General features: G+C 33.8%; 2 protein-coding genes across 2 annotated transcripts; one reads left to right on the top strand and one right to left on the bottom strand.

The window, feature by feature from the left end:
- Positions 1 to 478: 478 nt before the first annotated feature.
- LOC110687381 (putative lactoylglutathione lyase) lies at positions 479 to 5170 on the top strand. The gene is made up of 9 exons (XM_021864026.1): positions 479 to 616; positions 2073 to 2209; positions 2311 to 2435; positions 2757 to 2821; positions 2895 to 3107; positions 3792 to 3839; positions 3945 to 4052; positions 4141 to 4293; positions 4722 to 5170. Exons 2-9 carry the CDS (start codon positions 2094 to 2096, stop codon positions 4761 to 4763), a joined length of 870 nt encoding a protein of 289 aa, XP_021719718.1. The 5' UTR covers positions 479 to 616; positions 2073 to 2093; the 3' UTR covers positions 4764 to 5170.
- Positions 5171 to 6669: 1499 nt separating this feature from the next.
- Positions 6670 to 14516, bottom strand: LOC110687380 (arogenate dehydratase/prephenate dehydratase 1, chloroplastic-like). The gene is made up of 11 exons (XM_021864025.1): positions 13695 to 14516; positions 11317 to 11384; positions 11141 to 11233; positions 10864 to 11064; positions 10654 to 10734; positions 10472 to 10567; positions 9728 to 9805; positions 9369 to 9458; positions 9216 to 9283; positions 7421 to 7502; positions 6670 to 7128 (listed from the first exon to the last, which is right to left on the bottom strand). Exons 1-11 carry the CDS (start codon positions 13975 to 13977, stop codon positions 7063 to 7065), a joined length of 1206 nt encoding a protein of 401 aa, XP_021719717.1. The 5' UTR covers positions 13978 to 14516; the 3' UTR covers positions 6670 to 7062.
- Positions 14517 to 26873: the final 12357 nt, after the last annotated feature.

Genomic DNA, 26873 nt, shown 5'->3' with positions numbered 1-26873 from the left:
TTTTCTTTTAGCTAGATATTTAATACACTACTATAAATAACAAGGACTAGTGAATCATCATTATGAAGAACTCTATATTAAACTATTAATATTGTATTTGGTTACTTCTTTTATTTTAGAATAATTGATACTCCGTAATTTTTTCTTTTAGCTAGATATTTAATACACTACTATAAATAACAAGGACTAGTGAATCATCATTATGAAGAACTCTATATTAAACTATTAATATTGTATTTGGTTACTTCTTTTATTTTAGAATAATTGATACTCGTAATTTTTTCTTTTAGCTAGATATTTAATACACTACTATAAATAACAAGGACTAGTGAATCATCATTATGAAGAACTCTATATTAAACTATTAATATTGGACATGTTAATTATTCTAAAACGGAGGGATATCATCATACTAGGATTTCTACGTATTACTGACGGACAAATCGAAATCGTTGACTCATCCTTAAAAGTTAATACACCTGTCTGTCGTACCGAAATAACTCACAATTGAGCATATCTGCTCTTTTCTAGAAGTCTCTATAAAATCCCTTGAAAGTGTAAATTTGATCATAGTATCTTCTTCTTCTGTCACTACTTCTCATCTCCCAATTTTCAGGTATTTTCTCTCTCCTCTCTCATTTTTAAAGCTTGTGTTCTGTATAAAAATTCTTTAATATGCATTTGCATGTATTTATAGTGATAAAAATTCAATCTTGTGACACAATTTTTGTTAGAAATTCTGGGTTTATATTCTTGTTCATTGTAATTCTGGGTATAGGATTATTTGCTAAGTTTAATTTATTGACAAAAATGATATAAAGAATCAAACTTGGATTTGGATGTTCACGTTATTTTTGCTGAATAATTTAATTATAAATTATATGATTTCAAGCCTATAATTTGATTCAATGTGAAAGCACATTTTATTACATACCCTAAGTTTTTTTTCGTTTTTTTTTTTTTTTTGGTGAAATTACATGACTTGGGTGTTTGTAATTTCCTTTCCTTCGATCACCTTGCCTTGTAACAATTAGCAAACACATTAAGAAAACTATGTTACAGCCATAAGAAGAACCTTTCATAACCCTATGTTGGGATCATCACAACTAGCCTCAATCAATCAGGGATAAATTTGCGTATATTCGACCTCCCGAGACCCTGGAAATGACGATCTAAGCGAAATTGCTTGGGGTTTTCGAGTTTCGTATGGCAAGGAGACAAGGATTGTGGAGTATATGTTTGTAGTAATTGTGTTGTTCGATTGTAGCAGTATATCTGTATTGTAAGCACTATATTGATCATCCCTTAATTTTTCGAGAACTAGTTAATGATATTTTAACTATGGCTTCTTGTGTTGGAGGATGATGTTTCAATATAACTCGATCTTGATATGCTGTGCAATTCAACTCTGCAAAAATTGTTGGCTTGTAATAGTATAATGTTTTGGATTGGCTTGAGGTTTTACTAAGTGGGACTTTGAAGGCATTTTCTCAACTAATTAGTTACGAGTAACATGCTTACTTCTTGACCACTTGAGACTTAGCAAATGGTGGAATGAATGCTGGATTGTTGTGTGATTGATGATAAAGTTTTAGTATTGGGTATGACTTTATCTTGATGTATATACCGTTCAATACTTAGCATACAAGATGATCTTCCTTTCTGTAAGCTTTAATAGGGAGAAATCAGTTACCATTGCAAATTGAGTCTCTAGTAGTAGTCGATTCTATTCACAACATTCACATGGTTTCCTGGTTTAGTGTGTCCGTGGTGCTAATAGCTTAATATAGCTTTATTTTGGTGAATCCACTAGCATCTGAATGGGCTTTTTTTTTTTTTTTTTTTTTTTTTTTTTTTTTTTTTTTTTTCTCTCTCTCTTTAGTCTTTATTTATTATTGCTGATAGTATTTCTTGAATATATCAAGAATTATATGCTATTGTTGGTCTAGATTCTTTATCAAGTTAATAAGCTAGAGTTTATTGGAGGCTTTTTATCTCTTTTTCTCTCATGTATGGAAAGAGCGGTTTTGCCATTTATGATTGTCTGATAATTGTCTTTTTTTTTTCCCCAGCTAAGTTGCATCAATTTGGAAATGGCTGAGGGGGGAGCTGCTGCACCTAATGCAGAGTTGTTGGAATTCCCAAAGAAAGATAAGAGGAGATTTCTGCATGTTGTGTACCGTGTCGGAGATCTTGACAAGACCATTAAGTATGCCCTTGGCAGACTTCCAGCAGTGATTATTTGTGATACAAGTGTCTCATATAACTAAGATCTCTCTCTGTTTATTTTTTTTTTCCTTCACATGTCAGGTTCTACACAGAATGTTTTGGAATGAAGCTGCTGAGGAAGCGAGATGTTCCAGAGGAGAAATATTCCAATGCATTTCTTGGGTTTGGCCCTGAGGAGTCCCACTTTGCAGTGGAACTAACATACAGTGAGTAAAATTGTACTATATGTCTGATTTTTATAAACCGTCTTTACTTCCATGCTACTATTATCTGTACCTCTGGACTACTTCAGAGGAGGTAGGGTCAGGTTTGGAATCCTTTTAGATATTATTCTTCAGCTGGAGTCATATTTTCTTGATCACAGCCTGCCTTGTGGATTTAGTGAAGGAAGACCTAGAAGTTTCTTTTGGGAGTTCTTATTTATTGTATGGAGATTGTTAACCATGTGTGCAAGAAGGAAAGCTCTTACTCTTAGATGACTCTATTGTCTCTATACACTAACATTGTACTTTTATATTGGCCTACAGACTATGGAGTTGATCATTATGATATCGGGACAGGGTTTGGACATTTTGCAATTGCTACACCAGATGTAAGTGACATTTGTCTACATGAAGGTTCAATATGAATTTTAGAACTTGATTCATAACCTTCTTTTCTTCCAGGTTTACAAAATGGTTGAAGACATCCGAGCCAAGGGTGGTACCATCACCAGAGAACCTGGGCCAGTGAAAGGAGGGTCAACTGTGATAGCTTTTGTGAAGGATCCTACTGGTTATGTCTTTGAGCTGATTCAGAGAAGTTCAACTCCTGAACCACTGTGCCAAGTAATGCTCCGTGTTGGTGATCTAGAGCGCGCTATCAAGTTCTATGAAAAGGTATCCAAAGGCTTTTATTTGTGCTGATTTCACCGTGCTTGCACGAAATTTCGTAATCATGTCATGATGAAGAATTTTATTTTGGATGTCAAAATCCTCGCTTTTGGCCAACCATTAGATACTGTGAATTTCAGTGGCTCCTTTTCTATCATATGCGATGGTCTCATTATTTTACACTAATCTTTTTTTTTTTTTTTTTTTTTTTTTTTTTTTTTTTTTTTTTTTGGGGGGGGGGGGGGGGGGGGCGTGGTGTGTGTGTGGAGCGGTTGGAATGGTCTATGTCTTTAGGATCATTACATGCTAAATACGTCCTTAATAAGGACTTTGCATATTTGCCTGTTTCTTAGTTTTTCTTCTTTTACCTGTTCACCCTTTACCTTAACATGATCATATCATGTATACCTGTGAATCCTACGATAAACGCTGCTACAATTATCATTGTACAATGCAGTGAATGAATAACCATTCAAGTTCTATTTATCGTTTTTAAAGTCCTTTTATTTATGTCGTTCTTTAAACCCTTTTGTTATCTTAATTTGTTTACAACTACAGAGCCTGGTGAATATAGCCCAAACAGATAAAGACACGTTGTATCTGATGCTTTAGTTTGATTATTCTTGGTAGTTGGTTAGCAAACTTCACTATTTAAGGAACTTAAGGAACTATTTGCTCTTATACTTGCAGGCCCTGGGGATGAAGGTAGTTAAGAAAACTGATAGACCTGAACAAAAGGTATGCTAAGCTGTTACTCACAAATCTCTATGAAGCTCTAGTCTTATTACTCTTGAATTCCTGTCATGATTTTGCTAATTTGTTAAACTTTTTCTTGATGTGAAGTACACCATAGCTATGATGGGATATGCCCCTGAAGAGGAGACAACTGTTCTGGAGTTGACTTACAATTATGGTGTGACTGAGTATACTAAAGGAAATGCATACGCACAGGTTTGTGTGAACTTACGCCTTCATATCTATCATGTTCTTTGTGAAGTTACTATAATTACTGATATTCTGAATCTGATATCCTGAATAGGTTGCTATTGGTACTGATGATGTCTACAAAAGTGCTGAGGTTGTCAACTTGGTTCACCAAGAACTTGGAGGAAAGATCACCCGACAACCTGGTCCTATTCCTGGGCTTAACACTAAGGTTGTCTCTTTTCTGGACCCAGATGGCTGGAAAACTGTGAGTGCCCTTATTCTGTTTTACCAAGCAAATAGCATTGAACTGTTTCTAACGCTCAATATGTGCATGTGTAGTCATATTTCAAACTTGGCATTTAAGTTGCATACTGTAGCTGTAAGTTTTGAGCTGTTAAAATAATTTTCAACCTTCCAAAAATCATACTTACAGCAAACCTGATGACAACTATCCCTTATTCCCTTTCTGTTAGAAGTGACTTTACTATGGATGTAATTGTTGGTAATGAATCGCCCTATAAACTCCTTCCTGCTTGGTGTATAAATATATACTATGGCAGACAAAATTAGGCATGTTAGTCATGTGTTTTTTTAGCTGCACCTTTCTGGTTGATGACATGAAATGAGAAATTTCCAAAGTGAGAAGGTGAGGAACTACTGATTTCAGAGTTTTCTTGAATTTTAATTTTGAAGGTTCTTGTTGACAATCAAGATTTCCTCAAGGAGTTGAAGTGATCGAAATCGACTTCCAAGCAGTTTCTTCTATGGATAGCCGGCTTGCATAAATAAATGTCTCTCCACTTTGCTATGCATCTGATCTTTAAGGGTTTATAAATGTATGAGAATTCTAGTGCTAATTATCATGTGCAAATAAGTTGATCTTGAGTATCATATGGTCTACTCTATCAGATTGATCCCACGTACATATACAGCACATATGACCAAAAAAAATAAGGTAATGAAAAGGAGAAAAACACTAGGAGATCCTTTACTCGCATGAACTGGAGCTCGTAATGTATTAGCAACAAATATGAAGATGACTAGAACTAGTGCAGGGCAAGGCTCGATGCCCATTTGATGGGAAACCATATGTTCTCCATTCGCTATGCATTTGCTATTTAATTTGCTTCTTGATTTCCTTCCCTGTAATTGGTACTTTATCCATCCGTTTTTCAATATAATGCTACAACAGACTAGGCAAAAAGTTTGTCAAAAAAAAAAAAAAAAAAAAGGGAAAAAGACTTTACAAGCTGCAGAACCACTGTGAGACTATCCTTCAAGAACACAATATGACCTTACCAATAGCATTCGGAGATACATTGATGCATCTCGAATGGTAAACAAAATCCTTCACACATGATTGGTTCATTGTGATACCAAGTCATCTTTACAATGTTACGCGTGTTGACAATTTCCCTGATATCGTGGCACAAGAAGTTTCATATGAGGCCACCTCCCTATGCTCGTGAGCTTGTATTGATGCGTGTTCTTAGTGCAGGTTAGTGTCATTGCCGAAAAGAAAAGAGATCGGAATTTTTCTCATGGACTACATGACACCTTGGAAAACTATTTGGGTTGTTGAAACATACTGCTTTGTCTTTAGTTTGTCACTTTAGCTGTTTACGTACACACCTCCCTCGGTTAATTCAAGGTCATCACGAGCCTTTATATGGCCGAATAGTGGTTATATATGGTTTCAAACAACATTATACTACTATGGAATACATCCCCTACCATATCAAAAGATTTTGACACCAGATCCCAAAACCTCCAAAATAAGTCTAAAGACGTGGATTATAACCTTCAATTTTGGACAATATTTTACTTTTCTAATTCGGGGTGTTGCGCACGGACCCCACAACACCTTGAGAGATTATTTGGATTGTTAAAATCATCGACTTTGCCTTTAAATTATCAATTTAGCTGATATAAATTTATTTATAAAAATGAAAAAATTATTACATCTAGAGGAGCCTCTTTTATTTATTTATTTATGAGCAAATGCATGTTTATAACAATGAGAAACGTGAGCTGTTTATCAAGGGATGGTATTGTACTTTCATCTGAAAACGTAAGGGCAATAGTGTCATTTGCAATGAACACCGTTAGGTGATTAGAATTGACGACATTAGGTGAAATTTATAGTTAATCCTCCTTTAATTTCTCTCTCCTCTTTACTTCATACGAGTTGAGCTACCATCACCATTGGAGCCAATTAGAGGTGGGCAACTACTTGAGAACTCGAACCATTGGAGTGGTGCAATTACTAGAGAACTCGAACCATTCTACTAAGAGTTAACCATACCATTCTTTTCACCCTTTTCAATGTAGTGAAGTGGTCTGGTGTTCACGAGCTACGAGTGGGAAAGAGGCCTAGTGGTGAAGATGGAGGAGTAGAAAGCAGGTGGAGGAGGAAGAAGATGTTGCTTTAGAAGTTAGCGTCAACGTTAACTTGCTGTTACCAAGCTCCACAAGTGCCAGCTAGCAAGTGAGAGAATATATGATATAAAAATACAATTTGCGAAAAACGAGGCAACTTATTTACTTCTTTGCCATTTGATAAACGATTTAAGTTTATCACTTTGTGAAACCCGAGCTTCCTCTTTATTTATTTTTCCAAAAAGAAAAGATTTTGAGCCTCTGAGCAAGATATAAAAATAAACCTTCACAGAAAGATAATTTGCATTTTTCGACTGTGGTCATCAACTAATAATGTACAATTAGTAGCTCAATAAATATTCGAAAGCTAATAACAGTTTCCTGTTGTAAAGGAGTCCTGTTTGCTTTCCCCGTTGAACTTGACCTGCAGCAGCTTATGGACTTTTGTTTTTTAAAACATAGATAAATAAGAATAAAAAAAAAAAAAAAAAAAAGCTTTTAACCTTAAAAGCAACAAAAGAATGGAGTGAATACAGAGAGACAAGAAATAAGCTGCCTCAGCAAGCTCTAGCTCACGTCAATGAGGAGAAAACATATGTACGCGGTGAAAAATGAATTGGCGATCTTTATCTAGCTCGCATGACTTATCAATTACTCAATTAGGCTGTTGTTGGCAATCCATAGGATAACTACCAAGGACTCGAAGAAAGCTAGCAAATTCCTGCAACAAGATGAACAAATGCCTTAGATCTGAATGGACCTTTTATTACACCATACTTTTAGCAATAATTTGGCAGTAAAATTTATCATTGAAATACAGCCAAGCATAAATACCAAGCAGTCCATCCTATCTCACTGCATACATAATATCATGAATAACAGAAGTATTTAAGTATTCGTATGGTTTTGGATATTGAAGCAGCTAATTCATTTAAGCAACAGAAGCAGAAATAATATGGTCAAAAGTGTAGATGATGATGATCTGATAATTACAACTCAAAGTAAGAACTGACCTGCAGATGCCCCAAAGCAAATTGGGCTTCAGGTGCTGCCATCGATGCTTGAAAGTCAATGTAGAAAAGGTAGTCAAAGTATCTGGCACAACAATTAGACAGTCAAGAGAATGACAACGATGAAAAATGCTCAACTAAAGTATTGCTGAAGAAAGTCTGAAGGCAACCACACACACCTCCATCCCTACCCCAGGAAAAAAATCTCCTAGTAACACTATCAACCAAATCATAAATTTATTTGATTGCGATCAAGTTCTAATTCGTATTCTTGTCTCACCTATCTTATTGTATATCATCTCTTATTGACAACACCAGACATTATTATTAATAGTGAATGCCGATGGTGTGGTAGAATCAGAGACAATGGGACATAAGATGACCAGATGAGATAGAGAATGGAACATAAGATGACCAGATGAGATAGAGAATGGAACATAAGATGACTAGATGAGATGCAGAATGGGACAGAGGATGACTAGATGACCTTTATCATCCCAGGTCCCAGGAGATTTTCGAGCATTTTTTTCCCTACACTTTCTACCGGGGTGCTATCTCTAAAGCAAATATCAATCCTTTGGATTCTCTGATTTGTTGAAATTTCTTCAATCATCCAGCAAAATATCAGTAGTACACTTCCTTATCTTGCAGCTCTCAAAACAAGTTTGCCCCAAAACCCTCATTGTTCACACTTCTTAGTTTCCATCATCCTCTACTGAGCTCGAAGGCACCAATGTTCCTAATTTTCTTTCCAACGTATCTCTAAGCAGATTTCTCATTTCCATTTCTTTGCTTGCAATACTCTTATTTTTCCCTAGTTCACAACCATTATAGTTAGTCCAGGTGACTTGCCAGCACCAATGTTATTTGGACTCTTTACAAGTATGGTGTTGGATTTTCAACACTCTGATATGGCCATATGGATAAGGAAACTGCCACCTAACACTTCATATTGGACCAAAGACAAGGAAATATATCAAAAATAGCAGAGTAGAAACTCTTGGACACATACAATATCCATGTCTCATACCCTAAGTCCACACAACATATCTTGCCAGGGATACACTCCTTTAATTAGAATAGAAGTCCTATTTTCTAGTCCTCATCTACTTATTATTACAGATGAGGACAAATAAAGAATGAGGACTGGGGGTCTTGAATGAAAAATAAGATGTCTACGATGGAACAGAAGAGGCTGATTTCTGCATCTAAATAACTCTAACACGTATCACTATTTAAAACCTCATCCCATACTCCGCTAAAAAAACCCCTAAGAACCCAGCTCGACAGGAAAGAACATTAACTATTTTGTGGCCACATAAATTGATAAACTATGCAGAAGCTTCAATAGCACCCACTATCCAGAAATCCAATGCAAAGTATATTAACTTAGAGGCTAGAGCACTTCAAAGACTGCAGCATGAGCTAATGATGGCATATTAAAGCAAAGTTCTAGAGATCTGAAGTTAATTACTACCCCGTAAAGTATAATCAACTTTATCTGGTAAGAAAATTCTACAACACACTAACACACACAAGGAAAATTGGACAATTCCCTTATGTCATTTGCAGATGAAAAACAAACAAATTCTATGCTTCACCACAGGAAGGGGATAATATGGATAACAACTCAAAATGTCAAACACTCCAATAGGGTAAACTTTCTAATAATCCACAGATAAGTTAATGTCTATTTTAAGAAAACTGATGAGTTTATCCTACTAATTGCAACATGACAATATTGGTCACCAAACAAAAATATTACTTGCAAATCTAAAGCCTTTAGTTTATCACTTACTTTGGACTACCCTTATTTGAGTCATCTACAATGCGAAGTGGGCGCTTCCTTTGCGGTCTGCTCTCAATCTGAACACTCATGGAAATAAACAAGCTGAGTAAACACTGAGTTACAATGATTAGACACACAAAAAAAAGTTCCGGTTAAACTGACCTTTGTTAAATTGATATTACGAAGGGCAAATGCTGCTAAGGCCTTGAAAAGTACACCAGGACCTTCCTCCAAAGAGAAAACAATACTTGTCTGAAGCAAACATACCAGTTACAAGAAAATTCATAAATACAACCTCTATAGTCTTGTTAACTTTGGTAAAAAAAAAATCAAAAATTCAAAAAATCCTGATTCCTGACCAATAACTTTGGATCACAAGACCACAACTCAAAAAAGAAAAGAATCGGCCATTGAAGATTTAGTAATGACAGTGGGAGTAATACCCTTTCTTCAATTTGCATTATCACATAATGTAAAGACAGCTTATGTTTAGTCTGATTTAGGATGAGATAGAACTATACCTTATAAGGCTTGTCTGTGCCTGGAATAATAGGCTCTCTTGCAAGGATCATAAAACGGGTAACATTATCATCATCATCCTGCAAAGTGTGTCATGAAACTGAAAACTTAGGACACTTACGTTGTTTGGTCAGAATTAAGATAGTATTTTTACAAAGTGAATTAAATTCAAACTCAGCACATACAAATCCCGTGACATGCTAGTTAGATATATAAAATTATAAACCACTTGCAGGTTGCAACAACACACTTTTCTTAACAAGTTAGGTTTCATTGACAAGGAAGACAATCATAATTGATGCCGCAACTCAGGCATTGCAAGCTCACTCCAACTGTTCAACATTCAACTTATAATAAGCTTATCTTGGTCCTGTTCTTAAAAGCATTTATTTTTTACATAAAATCAGGTCTATATGTACATAACAAAGTAAATTCAAAGCATGGGTGGTGGTTTCACATCCAAAAGGTTCGCAATGATTCAGCAGACATTTAACAAAACAAATTTATAGCCTATATGAATCCAAAAACAAAAGTAAATACAATCAAGTATGATGAGCATAGAGGACAAGCAAGTATGATAACAGGATCCAATAAATCCAAGTTGACAAAAGACTACCATTACCACCATTGAATCTACATGAAACAAATGTTAATCACCTGACATCGATATGATGGATACAGATAATATACTACTGTTTAAATGAATGTTCACTATGTAATTTTTTGTGGAAAGTGGGAGGATTCACCTGTATTCTTTCTTCAAGGATATTAAGGCCATATATAGCTGCAGCACGAGCACTAGCCACTGCCCCTGTATCTCTTTCACGTTCTGAAGCTACAACCTGGGTCAGAAAAAGCAACAAGATGAGCATTACAACATCTTCAGCCTTAAATCAACTGAGTGTCCTTTAAAGTTTTTGAGTACCACCTGTGCAGCACCAGCAGCATCAGCAGCACTGATTCTAATTAGGCCCAAGTCGCTTAGAGTCTTTTCACACTGATCAAGTGCCTGCAAGAAGGAATACTCGCTAATTGAAGAATGCCTCATTAATGATCTTCTAGGAAGAGTTTAGTAAACATATTCAAATAAGTCCACTACATCTTGTGTTAAGTATGGAGAAAAATAAAGCCTAAGCACCTGAGGATGACTCAAAACACGCTTTAGATCTTCTTTTCTGATCCCAGGCAATCCCATCAAACAATGGTTAACATCTAACTGAACCTCGCCCACTATATGTAACCTGTGCCGGAGGAGTAAATCATAATTGCGGTGAATACTACCAGCCACAGAATTCTCAATAGGTATAACTGCTCTATCCACTAACCACAGTTCAACTGCCTGCAGATAAGACAGCACAGAAATCACTAATATTGCAAGTGGCAGACCATATAGATGGTAAGAACACAAGTTGAACCTTGAAAGCAGCTTCAAATCCGTCACAAGGAACAGTCTCACAATTTGGATATGCTTTTAGAGCAGCATCCTCACTATACGATCCTGGTATCCCCTAAGTTAATGTATACAAATCATATATTAGTAAATAACAAAGAATTTAATCATAAATTGAAAATACAATAAATAACCATTTACTTGATAAGCGACCCGGACTTTTGAGCCACCATTGCGAGACAAAGCGAGATCAGTTGCAGACAATGGTTCTGCAGTTGACATCATGTACGCAATAAGAAATTAATCAGTATGATCCATATGAGAGTGAAGCCACTAATACGCAGATAATAATAAGTTACCATAAAGTTAAGATTTTCAGAATAGCCAGTATATGACAATGTAACCTTAAGTTGTAACAGTCGACACAGATCAAACTTACACAGAGGAGAGAGAGAATATTGTAGAATTGCAGTAACTAGACAAGAGCAGTAAATATGTAAAATATCACGGGTAAAAACTATGGAGGTCCATCCATAGTTACTAATACAATGCTCAAGTAATCTCTAGAAATCAGATCACCTAGAGCAACATTTGTTTCATTAAATTAGGTATATATTCATCGCTTCCTAGTGCCCTAAAGATTCCCAAGTGTAATCATTTAATGGTTTATTTTATAAAAGATTACAAATATAAGAAATGACAAAGATTTTGTAATTTAACAAGGATTATCCATTATGGTGACACTTCACTACCAGGTATGTATGTTATCTTCATTGATTCACATTCCTTGTAGAGGTGTGAGAAGGTGATAAATGGTTTTAAATTGCTGTGTAGTAGCGATTGAGGATTTGAGGTGATAGTTGGGAATCACAAAAGGGTAGTTTTAAGCAGCATCAAATCATAGGAGTCCAATAGCCCATCATCAGCCATATAGGCCTTCCATCATTCCATTTAGGCCTTCCATCATTGGGTCTTTATAAACCTTATCGGGCAATATTTACCAGGCCTTCTACAACTCAGAAAATATCAATTGATTCGGTTTGGTAAGTTAATACGTAATTGACGAGATTTACACCTTGAAGGAGAGGCAATTACTATGATTTACAACCAAAGATTATCCCAAGAAAGGAATGTTTCACTTATGTTAAAACAGACAACAAAGTGTATTGTTTTAATCATATCATGATGGAGGACTAAGTAGCATAAATAAATTATCATGGGCATTCCAAGTGGTGTTGTAAGCCTTATGTTTAAAGACAGCGTCATTTTCTAAAACTACAAAATGTCCAAAACAAACTTCTATGGTGGAGAGAAGCTTGGCACTTGGCTTTAGGAAATGAAACAAAGTAGCCACTGGCAACGCGACACAAAAATGCTTCCACAACACATAGCATTCCACTCCAAAAGTATTCAGTTTCAAACCTTAAAACAGACACCATGGTACACCAATACTAATAACACTTTCTAAATATAGCCATGTGGGCCCACGTCTAACCCTTAAATGGATACACTGATCTGATCCTTGTACCCAAGTCCAAATAAAGCTATATCTCACCCCTAGAATAAGCACACAACTCCTAGATCATACGGGGTAAAAAAAAACAGGAAACATTCCTTGCATCACAATCACATAGAATGCAGTAAGGTAAACAGAGTTATATACGAGGATAGACCATACAGAATATCACCAAAATGCTCAAGGATATCTCCCTCTATATCACTAATTGCTTCAAAGAAAGGATTTTACAATAATTCAAAACTATTAAAGCTTATGACTCAAGAAACATTACTTCGACAAGTTGATTAACCAACTTGTACCAACTGAGATTTAGTCAACCAAAATAAATGAAGTAAAGGGCATACTTAATAGCAAAAATCTATTACCATGGGATATTGCGTGGCAAATTCCAAGTAATGATCCTTTAAATTCGTAACCATTACCCTTACTTTATGAAATTTACAGAGGCTGTAGAGTAGATGAAAACCTCATAGTTCGTTGGCATGGAGTATCCTCTACCAATGCAACACAATGTGGCTCTCACAATTAAAAGCATTCAATTCCTAACCTTTGAAACACACCGCAATAAGATATGTGCAAAGTTTAAGTTATACCAAAATCCAATAACAATTCCTTGAAACAGCCACGTCTGACCTTTGGATGGCCACTTCAATCTAATTCTTATTGTTAGGATCCATTCGGACCATGACCCTTGCCCCCTAGTCTCGATCAAGCTACATCTCACATTTTACCAAGAACAATTACGCAAACTCTAATAGGTTATATCTAAAATAGGTAGCATCACAATCACATACAATGCAAGATCATCATGCAAACAATTACCAAAATTCTCAAGAAAATAACAATTTCTACCATTCACTGCTTCAAATTAACACACAAAATTCAATAACATTGCAAAACCTAGAAAAGCTTGTATTTTTCATCCTACGCAGATCTCAACTAACAACACTCTCATCCACAAGAACAAAGTCATAATAATAAAAAATAAACATCAAATTAAATCAAACCAAATTCAACAAAAGTGATACAATTTACAGCAAAAATCAGCAGAAAAACTCACTAGGAAGGGAATTCAAATCCCTGTGAAAGCCAGTATGCTCAGTTCTTTGAACCACCCCAGAGGATTGAGGTTCAGCAGCAGTGGGCCCAGGTTTCAATGGCTTCTCATCTTCAACAGGGGTGATTGCCCTTTGTCCTGAAACACTACAACAACACTCCCATTTCCCTAATTTCTTAAGATCTTTCCTAAATTTCAACCCTCCAAAACAAGGGATAGTACCCAAATCATGAGATGATGAAAGAACCCCACATCCCAAAATGATTGTATCAGCTTTTAGAGCCATAATTTAGGTCAAAAAATCAAAGAATCTTCAATCTAAAGGCTTAAACTGAAATACCCAGAAATAATAGAATTGATTTTGGTGGGGTTTTGAGGCACCCAATTCAGCATTGTTCAGAAAAAAAATGTGGGGAGAAAACTGAAATTGGACCCACTTTGTAAGAAATCTGTTCTTATTTAGGGTGATTATAATTAAGCAATTAATTTGGTAATGAAGAAATAAAAAGGTTTCAGAAAAGTATAATCTTTTTTAGAGGGTAGATGTCCTGAGGGATGTGGGTAGGTGAGCAGAATGAATTAATTAAGTTAACAAGTAATCAAAGATGAATTACAGAAAGAGTAGATTGAGATTTATACTTCAATTGTAGAATGTGTTGGCATAAAAATATTGGATATGACTTTGAATTTGAGTCTTTAGAACAGTGAACAGCAATGGGGAAGAGAGAGAGAGAGAAAGAGAGAGAGAAAGAGATAGAGATAGCAGAGGAAGAAATATACTACTGTACCAGCTAACGAACGCCTTGTTTTTTCCTTTAAAATAGAAGTCCTTGTCTTTTAGGTCCTATTCACTTCACCTTTAAAAAAATAATATTCAGTAAAAATATTTTCACATTGGTAAAAATAATTTCAATTCAGTAAAAATTAATATTCTTCTTTCAAAGAAGAAATACAATAGAGAATCAGTAAAAATAATTTCAGTTCAGTAAAAGTAATTTAAGTTCAGCAAAAATAATTTCAGTTCAGCAAATATAAGGTGAAGTGAACAGGGCCTTAATCAATGTCCGATCTTCATATTATAACACCTAAATTATTTCTACTAGTACGGAGTAATTAACTTGTGGAATATGAAGCAGTGGTGTATCACTGCCATCCATTAGAGTTTAGTTAGGATAAAAATTGATTTCTCAATTTGATACCATGTAGATTTGGTGAATATCGGCTTGATTCTCATTAATCATAAGCAAAGCAATATATTTCCTCCGTTCTTTTTTATTGCATCATGAGAGATTTCACGCTTTTCGATGCATTACTTTAGTTATTAATATCTTCAATTATACTTTTGTAAAAATTAAAAAAAATTGATATTTGAAAAGTAAATTTCGAGACGAATTAACTACATCCCACGTGACTATATTTTTCCTATTAGATAAATCACAAATGATGGTAAAAAAAAATCAAATGAACAGTGTAAAAGTCCTTATGGTGCAATAAAAGAAAAGATGGAGGAAGTATATGGTACCTGCTCTCAACAACTCTAGAGAAAACTCTATCTTTATGGCAACTCTAGGATTTAGGCAAATAATCAATATATATCCTATCAAGGATTAAACTTGCATGGACCAGGTGGACCTAAGGTTTATACGCACGTAACTGGCGTTATATTGAACATAGTGACCTTCATTATTCATATTGACCAGTATATTAAAAATTTAATTAAAAAAAAAAAAAAAACTCTTATAGCCTTTATAATACCATAATGACTTTTATTTTAACATAATAACTTTTATTTAAATATAGTGAGCTTTTTTTTTATTAATAAAACAATCATAGTGTCTCTAATGTTAGTGATCTACAACAAATTAGTGTGAACTAGGTTCATTTAAGAATTTGTATCCTATCACAAGCTATTTTATCTCAAAATATATCTCAATAAACACTCGTGTTTTTAAGTGACCTATAGACTATAGTTTTACTCCGAGTACTTTTTATCCAAAGGTCTTGATCATAAGCGGGTCTAAATATTGTTTGGTGTTTTGGACTTTTCATGTAAATCAGTTCTATTGTTTTTTTTTTTTTATTATTTTTAAAATGGTTGAGTAACAATATCATAAATATGTTTACCTTAGTTTTACCTGCTTATCAAGTTAAAGGAGGCAAGTAAGGAAATCCTAACTCTCAAACAAATATAATTGGTGTAACTCGAACTTGTACTGTGACCTCAAAATCTTAATGTAAGTTTTCAACAAACAACACCAAACTTGCTTGGTACTACATACTCCTATACGAAGTAGCACTACTCCGTAAAATGAATTTCAATAAGTTATGGGATATCTAGTTAAGAAAATTGCGGGTAATCAATTAATAATACATATTAGCTAGCTTAGGAAACATATTATTTCAACAATTTGTTAATTGAAATTATGAAGATACATTTAAGGGTAATTTGGATAAAAAAGCAATGAGTTTTGTCTTCCCCTTACGTAAATGTATGGAGAAAATTCAACATTGTCTTGCATAAAATAAGAATATAGTACTTCGTATTGTTTATAACGGGGTACAAAAGTTAAGTGTTTGACAACAAAAGGTAAATATAGAATATTAGTCATACAAATTAGATAATTAATACAAAGAAAATGACTAAATAGTTCATATGACTTTAAAAATGAGTTGTCTTTTTCTTCTAGACAAACTTTAATTATAAAATTAAAGTGGAAAAAAAAATTTGTGGAATTATAGCAAAACATTGATGTTATTACTCCGCCATTTTTCATGAGACAAAGTCTCTGGCTGCAATTTCATATACTCGTAATTATTCTTGCTTTTTCTTGACCAAGCATGATTAGCTTGACTTCGTTAAGTCTCACTGATTAATTAAGTATTACCAAATGTTTAGTACTAGTAATCCTTATTAATAAAAGGCTCCGTTGTCTTGAATAAAATGTTCTCATTAAAAGCATTTTTAATAGTTACATCTCACACGTAAATTATTAATTGTGTCAATCTGAATCAAATTTTTTTTTTTTTAAATCGGATCGAATTAGACCAACCGAATAAGTTTTTAACACCTCTATTTATAACAATGAGATATCTACATACAGGGGCGGACCCACCTTTAGTCATAGTGGGTCCGGTGACAGTTTTTTTTTTTTAAAATTAAAATATCAAAGAGACCCCTTATTATAGATAGGTGGTCTCTTTGATGCTGCTATTGGTAACAACAAACAATATTAAAGAGACCCCTTATTAAGATAGGCGATCTCTTTAATGCTGCTATTGCTACAAAAGACTTGCTGTGGTTTTTTTTAAATATTAAAGATACCTGTTATTTATATAAGAGGTCTCTTTGATGCTGCTATTGCATTTCGCAATTTTTTTGCGCTACTTTCTTTTTCATTAAAGAGACCAGTTATATTTAATAACTGGTCTCTTAAGTTATCTCACTTTTTTTTATATAATTTTTTAATAATTTTTTTTCCCTTTTTATATCTTATATATGTACAACCAATTTTAATATTTCCCCATAAAACTTATCAATTAACTAAAAAATCATAAAGTTAATTCAATATAATAATTTTATTGTACCATTTGTTTATAACATGTTATTTGTAATATTTTCGACTTGTAAAATTGAATTCTTAAGTACTGTATTTGGTTGTGGTATGAATTTTTGTGTCCTATTTTTGGATTGAAATCAATTTGGTGATATATATATATATATAATTTTTGGATTGAAATTAATTATGAACAAGACATGGAAAAAAAAAATTGTACTTTCACAAATGATCAATAATTGATGGTGACACACTATCTCGGAAATCCTGGATCCGCCACTGTCTACATAATGCTAGTTTTTTTTTTTTTTTTTTTTTTTAAAAAAAAAACGCTAGTGTTATTTTTATTGCAAAATTGACCTATTTTTACTACTACAGTATACTACTATAAAGTTTATAATAAGTTAGTACGTACATGGTAATAATGGTATGATATCGATGTGTAAAAGAAATAATAAATGAGAGTTGTCAGTCCAATAATATCATTAGTTATATTCAATTCATGCAGGAAACATGATGACTTAATACATATGATTATTACAGTAATTAGTAATTAGTCGAAAGCAACTAATGATAATCAGTTAATCATTTATAGTTGCCGTTATGCTGTACTTGTCTTGCTTACCAATAAGGCAACTCATGCACATTTGTCTTAGCCAAAAAGAACATTTGTCTTACTATGCTCATTATAAATGTTGCACATTTGCATAAAATAATAAACCACTTACAACAAAAAATAAGAAACGAGTGATATTTCAATGTGAAAAAAATTAGTCACATGTATAGTTGTGAGAAGTTCGGAAAAAAAAATTAACATATCGGTTGTGTAATTTTACATGTTAACAATTTGTTCGTACTCATAACAAAATCGTTTTAAAATTAAAAAGCTACACCTACAATTTATATACTCTCCTAATTTCTTACATGTACTTAATGAATCATTGACATTTAAGTACACGGGATGATTTAAATAAGATGCTTTGCATATATATGACAATTAATTAGAATACTTTAAACTCTTACATTGTGTTTGGGAATTGAATTTGATTAATGGAAAATTTATATGTAGAAATATGTAGGAAAACAAGAATAAAAAAAATAATTGTCTACTTTTTGATTAACAAATACAAAGTATATATATAGATTACAGAGTTACAGTAAAAATTTTGAAAAAATATAAGACCTTACAATAGCTATTTGTATAAAGAATTTCCACAAGTTTGTTTTCTGGTGTTTTTTTCCCCTCAAAACACTAATACACACAAACATGATAGATTTAAGAAATTGTACTCATTGCTACTCCCTATGTTCCTTAAAGAGTGTCCTATTTGATTCAGGCCAGGATAGGCTATGAAGAATTCGGGTTAAATAGGATGCATTTTCTTTACTTAAAAATAAAAATAATAATAATAATAAAGTCCAATGGTTAAGAAAGTCCAAAGGCCAAATTATATGGGCCATTGACCCTACACATAGGTATAGTTTGGAAGAAGAGGATAGGAATATGATCCATCTTATTTTGGGCTAGCCCAAAAGCAACAAAGTAGTAAATTCCACAAGTTAGACTTTGAGCTAAACAGTTCTAAAGCCCACCACTCTCTTTTTCTTTTCTCTTCTGTTACAAAATTTGTGTAATCCAAGCGATCATGTAAAAATAAGTAAAATTATGTACATCATTTGCCCATTTTGCTGCTTTTTTTTTTTTTTTTTTTTTTGGTGAATAATAATCATTCAAATTCTTGTTTTGCAATACTAAAACATCAACATTCTTGGTACATAATATGATAATAGTCATAAAGAACCGAACAAAATAGAGGAGTATTGTTTTATTTATTGAAAAATTCACGCAACAAATCAAATTACTATCAGTAGTTACTATTAAAGTAGTTAAAGCATTTAAATATCCTATAATTGCTCACTGGAGTAAACATCTATGTTGAACTGGGAAATAAGATACAGAGATTGGCGGATCTGATTTTTTCACCTTAGACTCGTCCTTTGTTTTCGTAAATTGATCAACAATTTTGCAGCTTGAAGCTTGTTCATCACAAGTTGCATGTTTAGGAATCAAAAAACATCTTAACAAGTTAACGAATAAAGCCATAAGAAAATTTTATGACATACACCACGTTAATCAATGTTACTACGGAGTATGGATGTAGTAATAATGATAAGAATTTCAACCTATTTATATGGAGAAAGATTAAGTGGGTTTTCTAGCTTTGAGTTTTATGGGTGTATATATAAGGGTGAGACACTATATAGGCTGAAAAAGAATACACGATCTTCCAAAAGACGAGGAAAATCGACAAAGAAACGGTAGATGATCTAATAATTGAGTGTTGATCATTTCTAGATGGCTTAAACTTAGGGGTTTAATTAAACTTACAAATGTCAAACTTTTCACTCATGCCTACAAATTAGGAGAATATGAGGATATGATAAATGTGACAATTAATCCTTTTTTTTTTTACACATTGCTCAAAAGCTAAGTTAATATAACATGATTTGAAAATATGGAACGTTACATGTTAACCTCCAATCATAAACACAAAACACTCTAATTTCTCCCTTCTTCTATAAACAATATCGATATCTATCAGTCGTGTGATAATAATACGTAAAAATGCCTTAATTTTGATTATGGATCAATACATTTATAAAGAGATAATGTGATTAAAGTAATTCAAAATATTTTACATATTGATAATATAGTACATAATAAGCCGGTTTGATACACGATTACAAAGTATATAATACTAATCTCGTCGAATATTACATTATTACAGTGATTTATCACCGTGCCACTGATTTGGTAGCTATTTAGCACACCATCTACAAACAATTAGGCACAACTCTTAGCTCGCAATAATGTAAAATCTAACATTAATTATTTTAAAATAAAATAAAGATCCCTTGAATTGGACATTAATAATAATTCCCTATAAATTTAAGCACTGATCACTTATGTCACCTTCTCGGCTTCTCCTACACAATGGTAGAGGGATATATTCATCTAAGGATAAACTCATGGACCATTTTTCTTGACATTCTTTGACAATTAGAGAGATACAAGTACTTTTTCTTGAAAAAAAAAGTTTATTTTATACTGGATTGGATGATTTTGCCCATCTTTAAGATGAGTTTCCTTGTAACTCCCCAAAAGGCAGTCCTTGCCTCTCCAAACGACTCTCAAAATAACGACCTTTGATTGATCATGTGTACGAGCACGATCACAAGCGAGAAAATCTAGCACCAACAGGAAAATATGACATAGGAATAGGAGCTGAGGATCTTTTAATTTCGGAGTTGCTCTTTGACTTGGATTTTTTGTGACTTGCTTCTTCACAATCAACCTGATTTTTGAAACAGCAAAACAACCTGGAAAATAAAGCCATATTTGCAAAATTTAACTTTGATCAAAAGAATGAAGTGGTGAGTAGTATTTATATAACGAGGAGGCCGTGATGAGCACGAATAGGATGACCATTCAAACCCTCGAAACTTCCTAGGCACCCTATATTGATGTATTTTTTATATTAATGTATGTTAAAGTGACTAATAAGTTCAAAAAACTAATGATGATGTCCTAATCAAAATAATTAAGTATTTTATAAATACTTCTATGCCCCTGTTTGGCAAATCGGCGGTTAGCGGTTGACTGGTTCACTTGCCATGTTTGACCAGCTAGAATGTTCGGCTGTTTATAATGGCTTTTGAAATTAGTTTTTTAAGCTAGCTGTTTATAAAAGTGTTTGGTAAATTTAGTTGTTGGTTGTTTATTAGATAATTTGTGAGCTAACAAGCCAAAAGCCAATAAAAAAAGCTACTCAAAACAACTTTTTCATTTTGGCTTACGCTGAATGAAAAGTCAATTACCAAACACTTTTTTTGGCTGTTTGACCACATAAAAAAGCCAAAAGCCAAAAGCTAACCAGAAAGTCACAAAAAAATTCATTTACCAAACATGGCCAATATTTTTAAAGTGGGAGTAAGGGATAGCTCAAGTGGTTAGAGTTTCCCTCTCAATTCTAGGAGACATCGAGATTGATCTTCACCTCCGCCCTTGTGGCTCTCTAAACAACAACTACAAAAAAAAAATATCTTTGAAGTGCCTAGAATTTCAATTTTAATACTAAAGGATTATATTGATACGGGTTGTAATACGAAATACGTACAATGACATTTTTGGATTATATATTTGAATATGATTTATTCCCTCAATTTTTTTTCTTTTAAATGCACCACTTGGTGATGGGCGGAGTTTTAAGAGACTAATATAATATAGTAAAATTAAGATGGGGACCATGAAAGACAAAGTATGTGAGAGAGAATATATATTTTTACTATTTAAGTGGGGACCATGGAAGAGAGAGAAATGATAAAATAATTTAAGTAGGGTTTAAAGTAAGAGAGAAAAATAATGAAATATACACCATCATATGAAGTTACTATATTTAGAAGTGATGCATTTTAAAAAAAACACCCATAAAAAAAAGTGGTGCATTTAAAAAAACGGAGGGAGTACTTCATATTTTATTTGGGTGTTGAGGAAGAGTATGAAATACAGAGTATGTAATTATATATGAAGAATAATTTATCAATGAAATCAATTTGTTATTGGTGGAAAATTTGTGTGCGTATCATTGATTACGATTGATTTGTTCGATGAGAAGCTATTGCGTGAGGCTTGCCTTACCAATAATTTCGTGAGGCAAGCCTTAAAACAACAAGTCCAATAACTTTTCTTTTTTTTATTTATTATTATTATTATTAATATTTCTTTTTAACTAATTAAAGGATACATATTATTTGATAGAGGATACATACAATTTGTTGGAGGATATGTATTATTTGATAGAGGATATGTACATGTTGTTGGAGGATATATATTATTTGATATAGGATATGTACATTTTGTTAGAGGATATATATTATTTGATAAAAGATATGTACAGTTTGTTGGAAGATATGAATCATTTGATGGAGGATATTTACAATTTGTTATAGGATATGCATTATTTGATGGAAGATATATGTACAGTTTCTTAGAGGATATGTATTATTTGATAGAGGATATGTACAATTTGATAGAGGATATGTACAGTTAGAGATTGTAGGAGATCAGAGGAGAAAGAAATGGAGCAATAATTCAGTAGATATGAGGATGTTAAGGAGAGAGAACATGAGGGGTGGGTTGAAGGTGAAGGAGGAGAGAGAAAGTGGAGTAAGAGTGAGTGGGAGTGTTGGTGGTGGTGAGTGAAAATGAGGGAGGGTGTGAGAAGTCAGTCATGTAACTATGGCCGCACAAACTGTTGAAAGTTATTGATATAAAACAAGAGTGTTTGAAGGAAATACAAGAGAGAGAAAAACAATGAAAAGGAAAAGTCCCACATTGGTTGGGGGAAGAGTTTTTGCCTTATTTATATATTGTAGTGCTTTAGCACTACCTAGTTGAGTGACTTGGAGGTGGGTGTTGTACCACACACACGCGCGCGCGCGTCGAGCCGTGCCGGGTCAGGCCTCAGGACTTGGGGTCTTGGGGAATGCGATACGGGGGCATGGGTTCTTATCTTTTTGGAGAAATTTTATTTCCTTTCTTTGTTGACAGAATATTCCTTATCTTTTAATCCCTTTTTTTACTGTTGGGATTTTCTGATTGTTAGGAATTTATTCAGCCATTAATCCCTTGATTATAGCTGACTGTTACACTCCCTTAATTATTGCTCTTGACTGATCGAGTTAATCTGGACGGTTTTTTTGGCTAAGTTCTTCCCTTATTTTTTGCTAGTTGTTTCTTCCTTGCTGCCTATTTATACTCGGTTCTTCTTCAGCCAAAATATACAACTCGTAGCTTTCTCTCTTCTCTAAAATACTAAACACTGGTTCTTTATTTTTCTGGGCAAGTATTCTGAATTCCAATCGGGTTTGTGAGTGCACATAAACTCCAGCGTCGTGCTTATCCTGGAGGGCGACCGCTTCTTGTCTATAGCACCGGGAGGTAGCGCGAAATCGCCTTCTAGCACTACTTGAAAATAGGCTATTTTCGACGGAAAAATTCCATCGGAAACAACCTGTTTTCCGTCGAAAATTGTGTTTCCGATGGTTTTGTTTGATCACTACTCAAAACAAAGGAGCTAACACAGCTACTCTTTCTCATGTAGATGCAGTAGCCGTAATTAAGAAAGCTCTGCCAGGTTGACGGTTGGATAGAGGTCCATGGCATGCAAGAAGCTGCAAGGTAAGAAAATAGAGAACATCAGATGAAACCCCAAAAGGCTGCATCAGCATTACTAACTGAGAGCTGAGGAGTGAGGACTGCCACCAAGTACAGCAAAAACAGAATTTACAAAAAGTAAGCAAACTGAACATAAGAACGTCCCTGAAACAATAGTAATGCTTCTGAGCTCATCCAAGCTAAGATCATCGACTACATCAAACCAGACTACAGCTTGTCTGAAATCCTTTTAAGCATAATGTATATCAGTATGATACTAAGGGCAACTTTAGCCATATACATTCATACTTGATGTTTGTAGCAGTCCGTAGCAGGGAGAGCATACGTAGCAGGGAAGGGAAGAAACCACCAGAGACACAGAAGTAGCCACCAGGAGAACCAGCAAGGCTAATGTACAGAACCAGCAACACTGCCAAAAATAAGAGTATATACAGGCAATACAGCATAACAGAACAACAATTATTGGCATCCTTTCCAGTAAAATCATTATCAGGGGTCAAGAATAGCATGCAGTGGCACTAAAAAACAGAAATATAAGTAGAGAAATGAACAGGAGAATATTACTTAGTAGAAAGGGTCTGCATCATCATCCTCTTCTTCTTCAATGATTTCATCTTCAAGTTCACTATCAACCTCTACTTGATTGCTTTCACGATGCCAATCTTGCATAATACTAAAGCTTGAATGTTTTTTTACTTTAATGAACTTCGCGATGCCGAAACAATCTTTCCTCCAATACTAAAAGCAGACTCCGAACCTACAGTACTTACAGGAATAGTCAACAAATTCCGTGCCATCTTAGATATCACAGGATACCTCACAGAACTTTTATGCCAAAACTCCAAAATATCTAATTGTGAATTGAGATCTAAAGCGTCATCATCTAGGTACATCTCAAGTTGTGACTTTCCTACTTGAGATCTTGCACTAGTACCGGCAAAATGGTCATAATCATCAAAGTAGTTTCTAGCTACGGAAGTACTAGGAGGAGAAGGAGCAACTACAATAGGTGAACTACTAGCATATTGCAACTTATAGTCCTCAAACATTGAATTCATAGTTCCCAACACCAAGTTAATTCGTCTTGAGACCTCTACACTTCCATATAACTTACTAAAACAATATTCCACAAATTTCACTTTGTACCTCGGATCAAGAATGGCGGCACATGACAAGTACAAATTGTAATCCGACCAATACTTGTCAAATTTTTCAAGCATTGGTTTCACCATTTCCTTTAAATAATTATAAGGACCTTTCTTCGCCTCAAGCAAATGGCGATGCACCATCCATGCACCTTTAAAATACACATTAGAAGTAGGATAATTCACCGCCGAAAACATACAAGTAATCTCATAAAACAACTCCAAAAAATTGTGAATCACGCTTACTTTTTCCCACTCATCCTCTAAAGGAATATATGATTGAAATGAAGCATGACTAGATCTCAAGTGAAGAAAAACATCTTTGAAGTAAAGAGAAGTGCCAAGCATTTTATACGTGGAATTCCAACGAACATGCATATCAAGATTCAATTTCCTTTCTGCATTGCAAAGCCACTTAAAAACTGCCACGTGTCCCTTATAAAGTACAAAGTACATAAGAAAGAATATTTGCTTTTTAAAAAATTAGGAAGTGGGACACGTTGCAGTTTTTAAGTGGCTTTCTCATATTCTCATATTCTCATTTCTCATTATATATATATATATATATATATATAAACTACAGGGAAGGCCCCCTACCCTATCACATGAATTAGGGGCTGTGAGGAGTCGAACCCCCATCCCTCCATCTCCTCATTCCTCTAATATATGCATTATATAGAAGAAGACATTATTATTACAAATTTTCATATGTAGCTGGCCACGGTGAAGTAGGGGTTACTCGATTGGGGGTTACTCGGTCGGTTATGGGTTACTCAGTTGATCAGATGTTACTCGGTCAAGGGGTTACTCGGTCGGTCAAGGTTACTTGGTCGATCATGGGTTACCCGGTCGGTTAGGGGTTATCCAGTCAATATTTTGATGTGTGTCCCCGGTATAGTTGGTCATAAAAAAAAAAAAAAAAAAAAAAAAAAAAAAAAAAAAAAGCACTGCATTATTAAATATAAATAAAGGTTTCCTTAAAGACCAGCCCAATACATATTTTGTTATTAGGCCCAACATTATGCAAGTCCAACACAGGGCCAGCCAATTCAAAAGTAGAGTCACATTACATTTTGTGTGTGTGTGTTTACGGATACATTTTGTGTGAACTCCAAGGCAGAAGTTTAACTTGGTTTTACGGTTTTACCTTGGCTTTAATTACATGAGTGCAAATGTAAATCATGAAAATTTCATATCTGAATACTACGTATTAAAACAATTCTATCAAGATCTGTTATTACAATTTTTGTTTTGTATATAAATATCAATAGACGGTTAAATTTTTTTATAATTTGACCCATATATAATACAAATAATACAAGTAAGTGAGTTTAAACAAAAAAGAACGAAAGTAGTATGGGAGTATTACTTTACAAGCAAGTGTTCTCGCCTCATACACATTTTATTTTTGCTTTCATGCCTTTGTAATTGTTTTATACCCAAAATAAGTACTTCATAGTTCATCACATTTGAGGAAGATAAGAATATAAGTTATAACTACCTTCGTTTCACAATACATTTGTACATACATGCTCTTTATTTTAAAATTTTACATTATTTACTTGTTAACATTTAAAAAATTAATGTTAATATACAAATTTTTATCGGATGAGTTTCAACATAAAAAGTATATTTACAAATTATATCAGGCCTTAGGGTATAAGTTATACATAAAATAGACATGAAAATTAAAATGATACGTATTGAGATACGATATGCACGTGTTGTTATTTTGTGAAATTGTTTATTGTACAAGTAAGCAAATGAAAGAGTGAAATATGGAGAATGGGTTTTATAGTGTAAGCATAGTAGGGAGTGAAATTGGTAATAGGGGAGAAATGGTCTAGGTAATCAGAGACAAATAACCCTGTTTTAAACTTTGGCTCTTTTTGGCTTTGGTTACCATTCCACCTGACAAACCCCTTCTTCCTCTTCACCTTTCCTTTTCCTTTTCCTTTTCCTTTTCTTTTCAAAGGTTTTGGCCTCTTTCTCTTGCTCCCTCCTTTCAATTATTTTCTACTCGTTTTAAACAACCTTTTTTTGGGAATTTAACTACTCAAGAGAGAAACTTATGTTATTTCGCTTGTTTTGTGTGCACTAAATCATTGACTGTACCAAGTAATAGCTCATCATTCTGGCTATTTTGAATATTCTACTTGTATAAAGCTATTCGAAAACAAATCTTATACGAGTAATAATTTTTTGATATATTAATGTTGTGAATTTTTAGAACCATGAAAAATAT

Source organism: Chenopodium quinoa, unplaced genomic scaffold (assembly GCF_001683475.1).
Source record: "Chenopodium quinoa cultivar QQ74 unplaced genomic scaffold, ASM168347v1, whole genome shotgun sequence".
In the NCBI taxonomy this organism is placed as follows: Eukaryota; Viridiplantae; Streptophyta; class Magnoliopsida; order Caryophyllales; family Amaranthaceae; genus Chenopodium; species Chenopodium quinoa.
The sequence above is the reverse complement of the archived record's forward strand: the minus strand, read 5'-3'. Positions and strand labels throughout refer to the sequence as shown.

What these genes read in the sequence shown, in the direction of transcription:
- LOC110687380 (XM_021864025.1), bottom strand. Translation starts at nt 13,977, where the DNA reads ATGGCTCTAAAAGCTGATACAATCATTTTGGGATGTGGGGTTCTTTCA. An exon ending in GATTTGAAGCTGCTTTCAAG is followed by an intron (nt 11,065 to 11,140) that starts GTTCAACTTGTG and finishes TCTTATCTGCAG; the next exon opens with GCAGTTGAACTGTGGTTAGT. An exon ending in TTGCTTTGGGGCATCTGCAG is followed by an intron (nt 7,129 to 7,420) that starts GTCAGTTCTTAC and finishes ATCTTGTTGCAG; the next exon opens with GAATTTGCTAGCTTTCTTCG.
- LOC110687381 (XM_021864026.1), top strand. Translation starts at nt 2,094, where the DNA reads ATGGCTGAGGGGGGAGCTGCTGCACCTAATGCAGAGTTGTTGGAATTC. An exon ending in CTATCAAGTTCTATGAAAAG is followed by an intron (nt 3,108 to 3,791) that starts GTATCCAAAGGC and finishes TTATACTTGCAG; the next exon opens with GCCCTGGGGATGAAGGTAGT. An exon ending in ACCCAGATGGCTGGAAAACT is followed by an intron (nt 4,294 to 4,721) that starts GTGAGTGCCCTT and finishes TTAATTTTGAAG; the next exon opens with GTTCTTGTTGACAATCAAGA.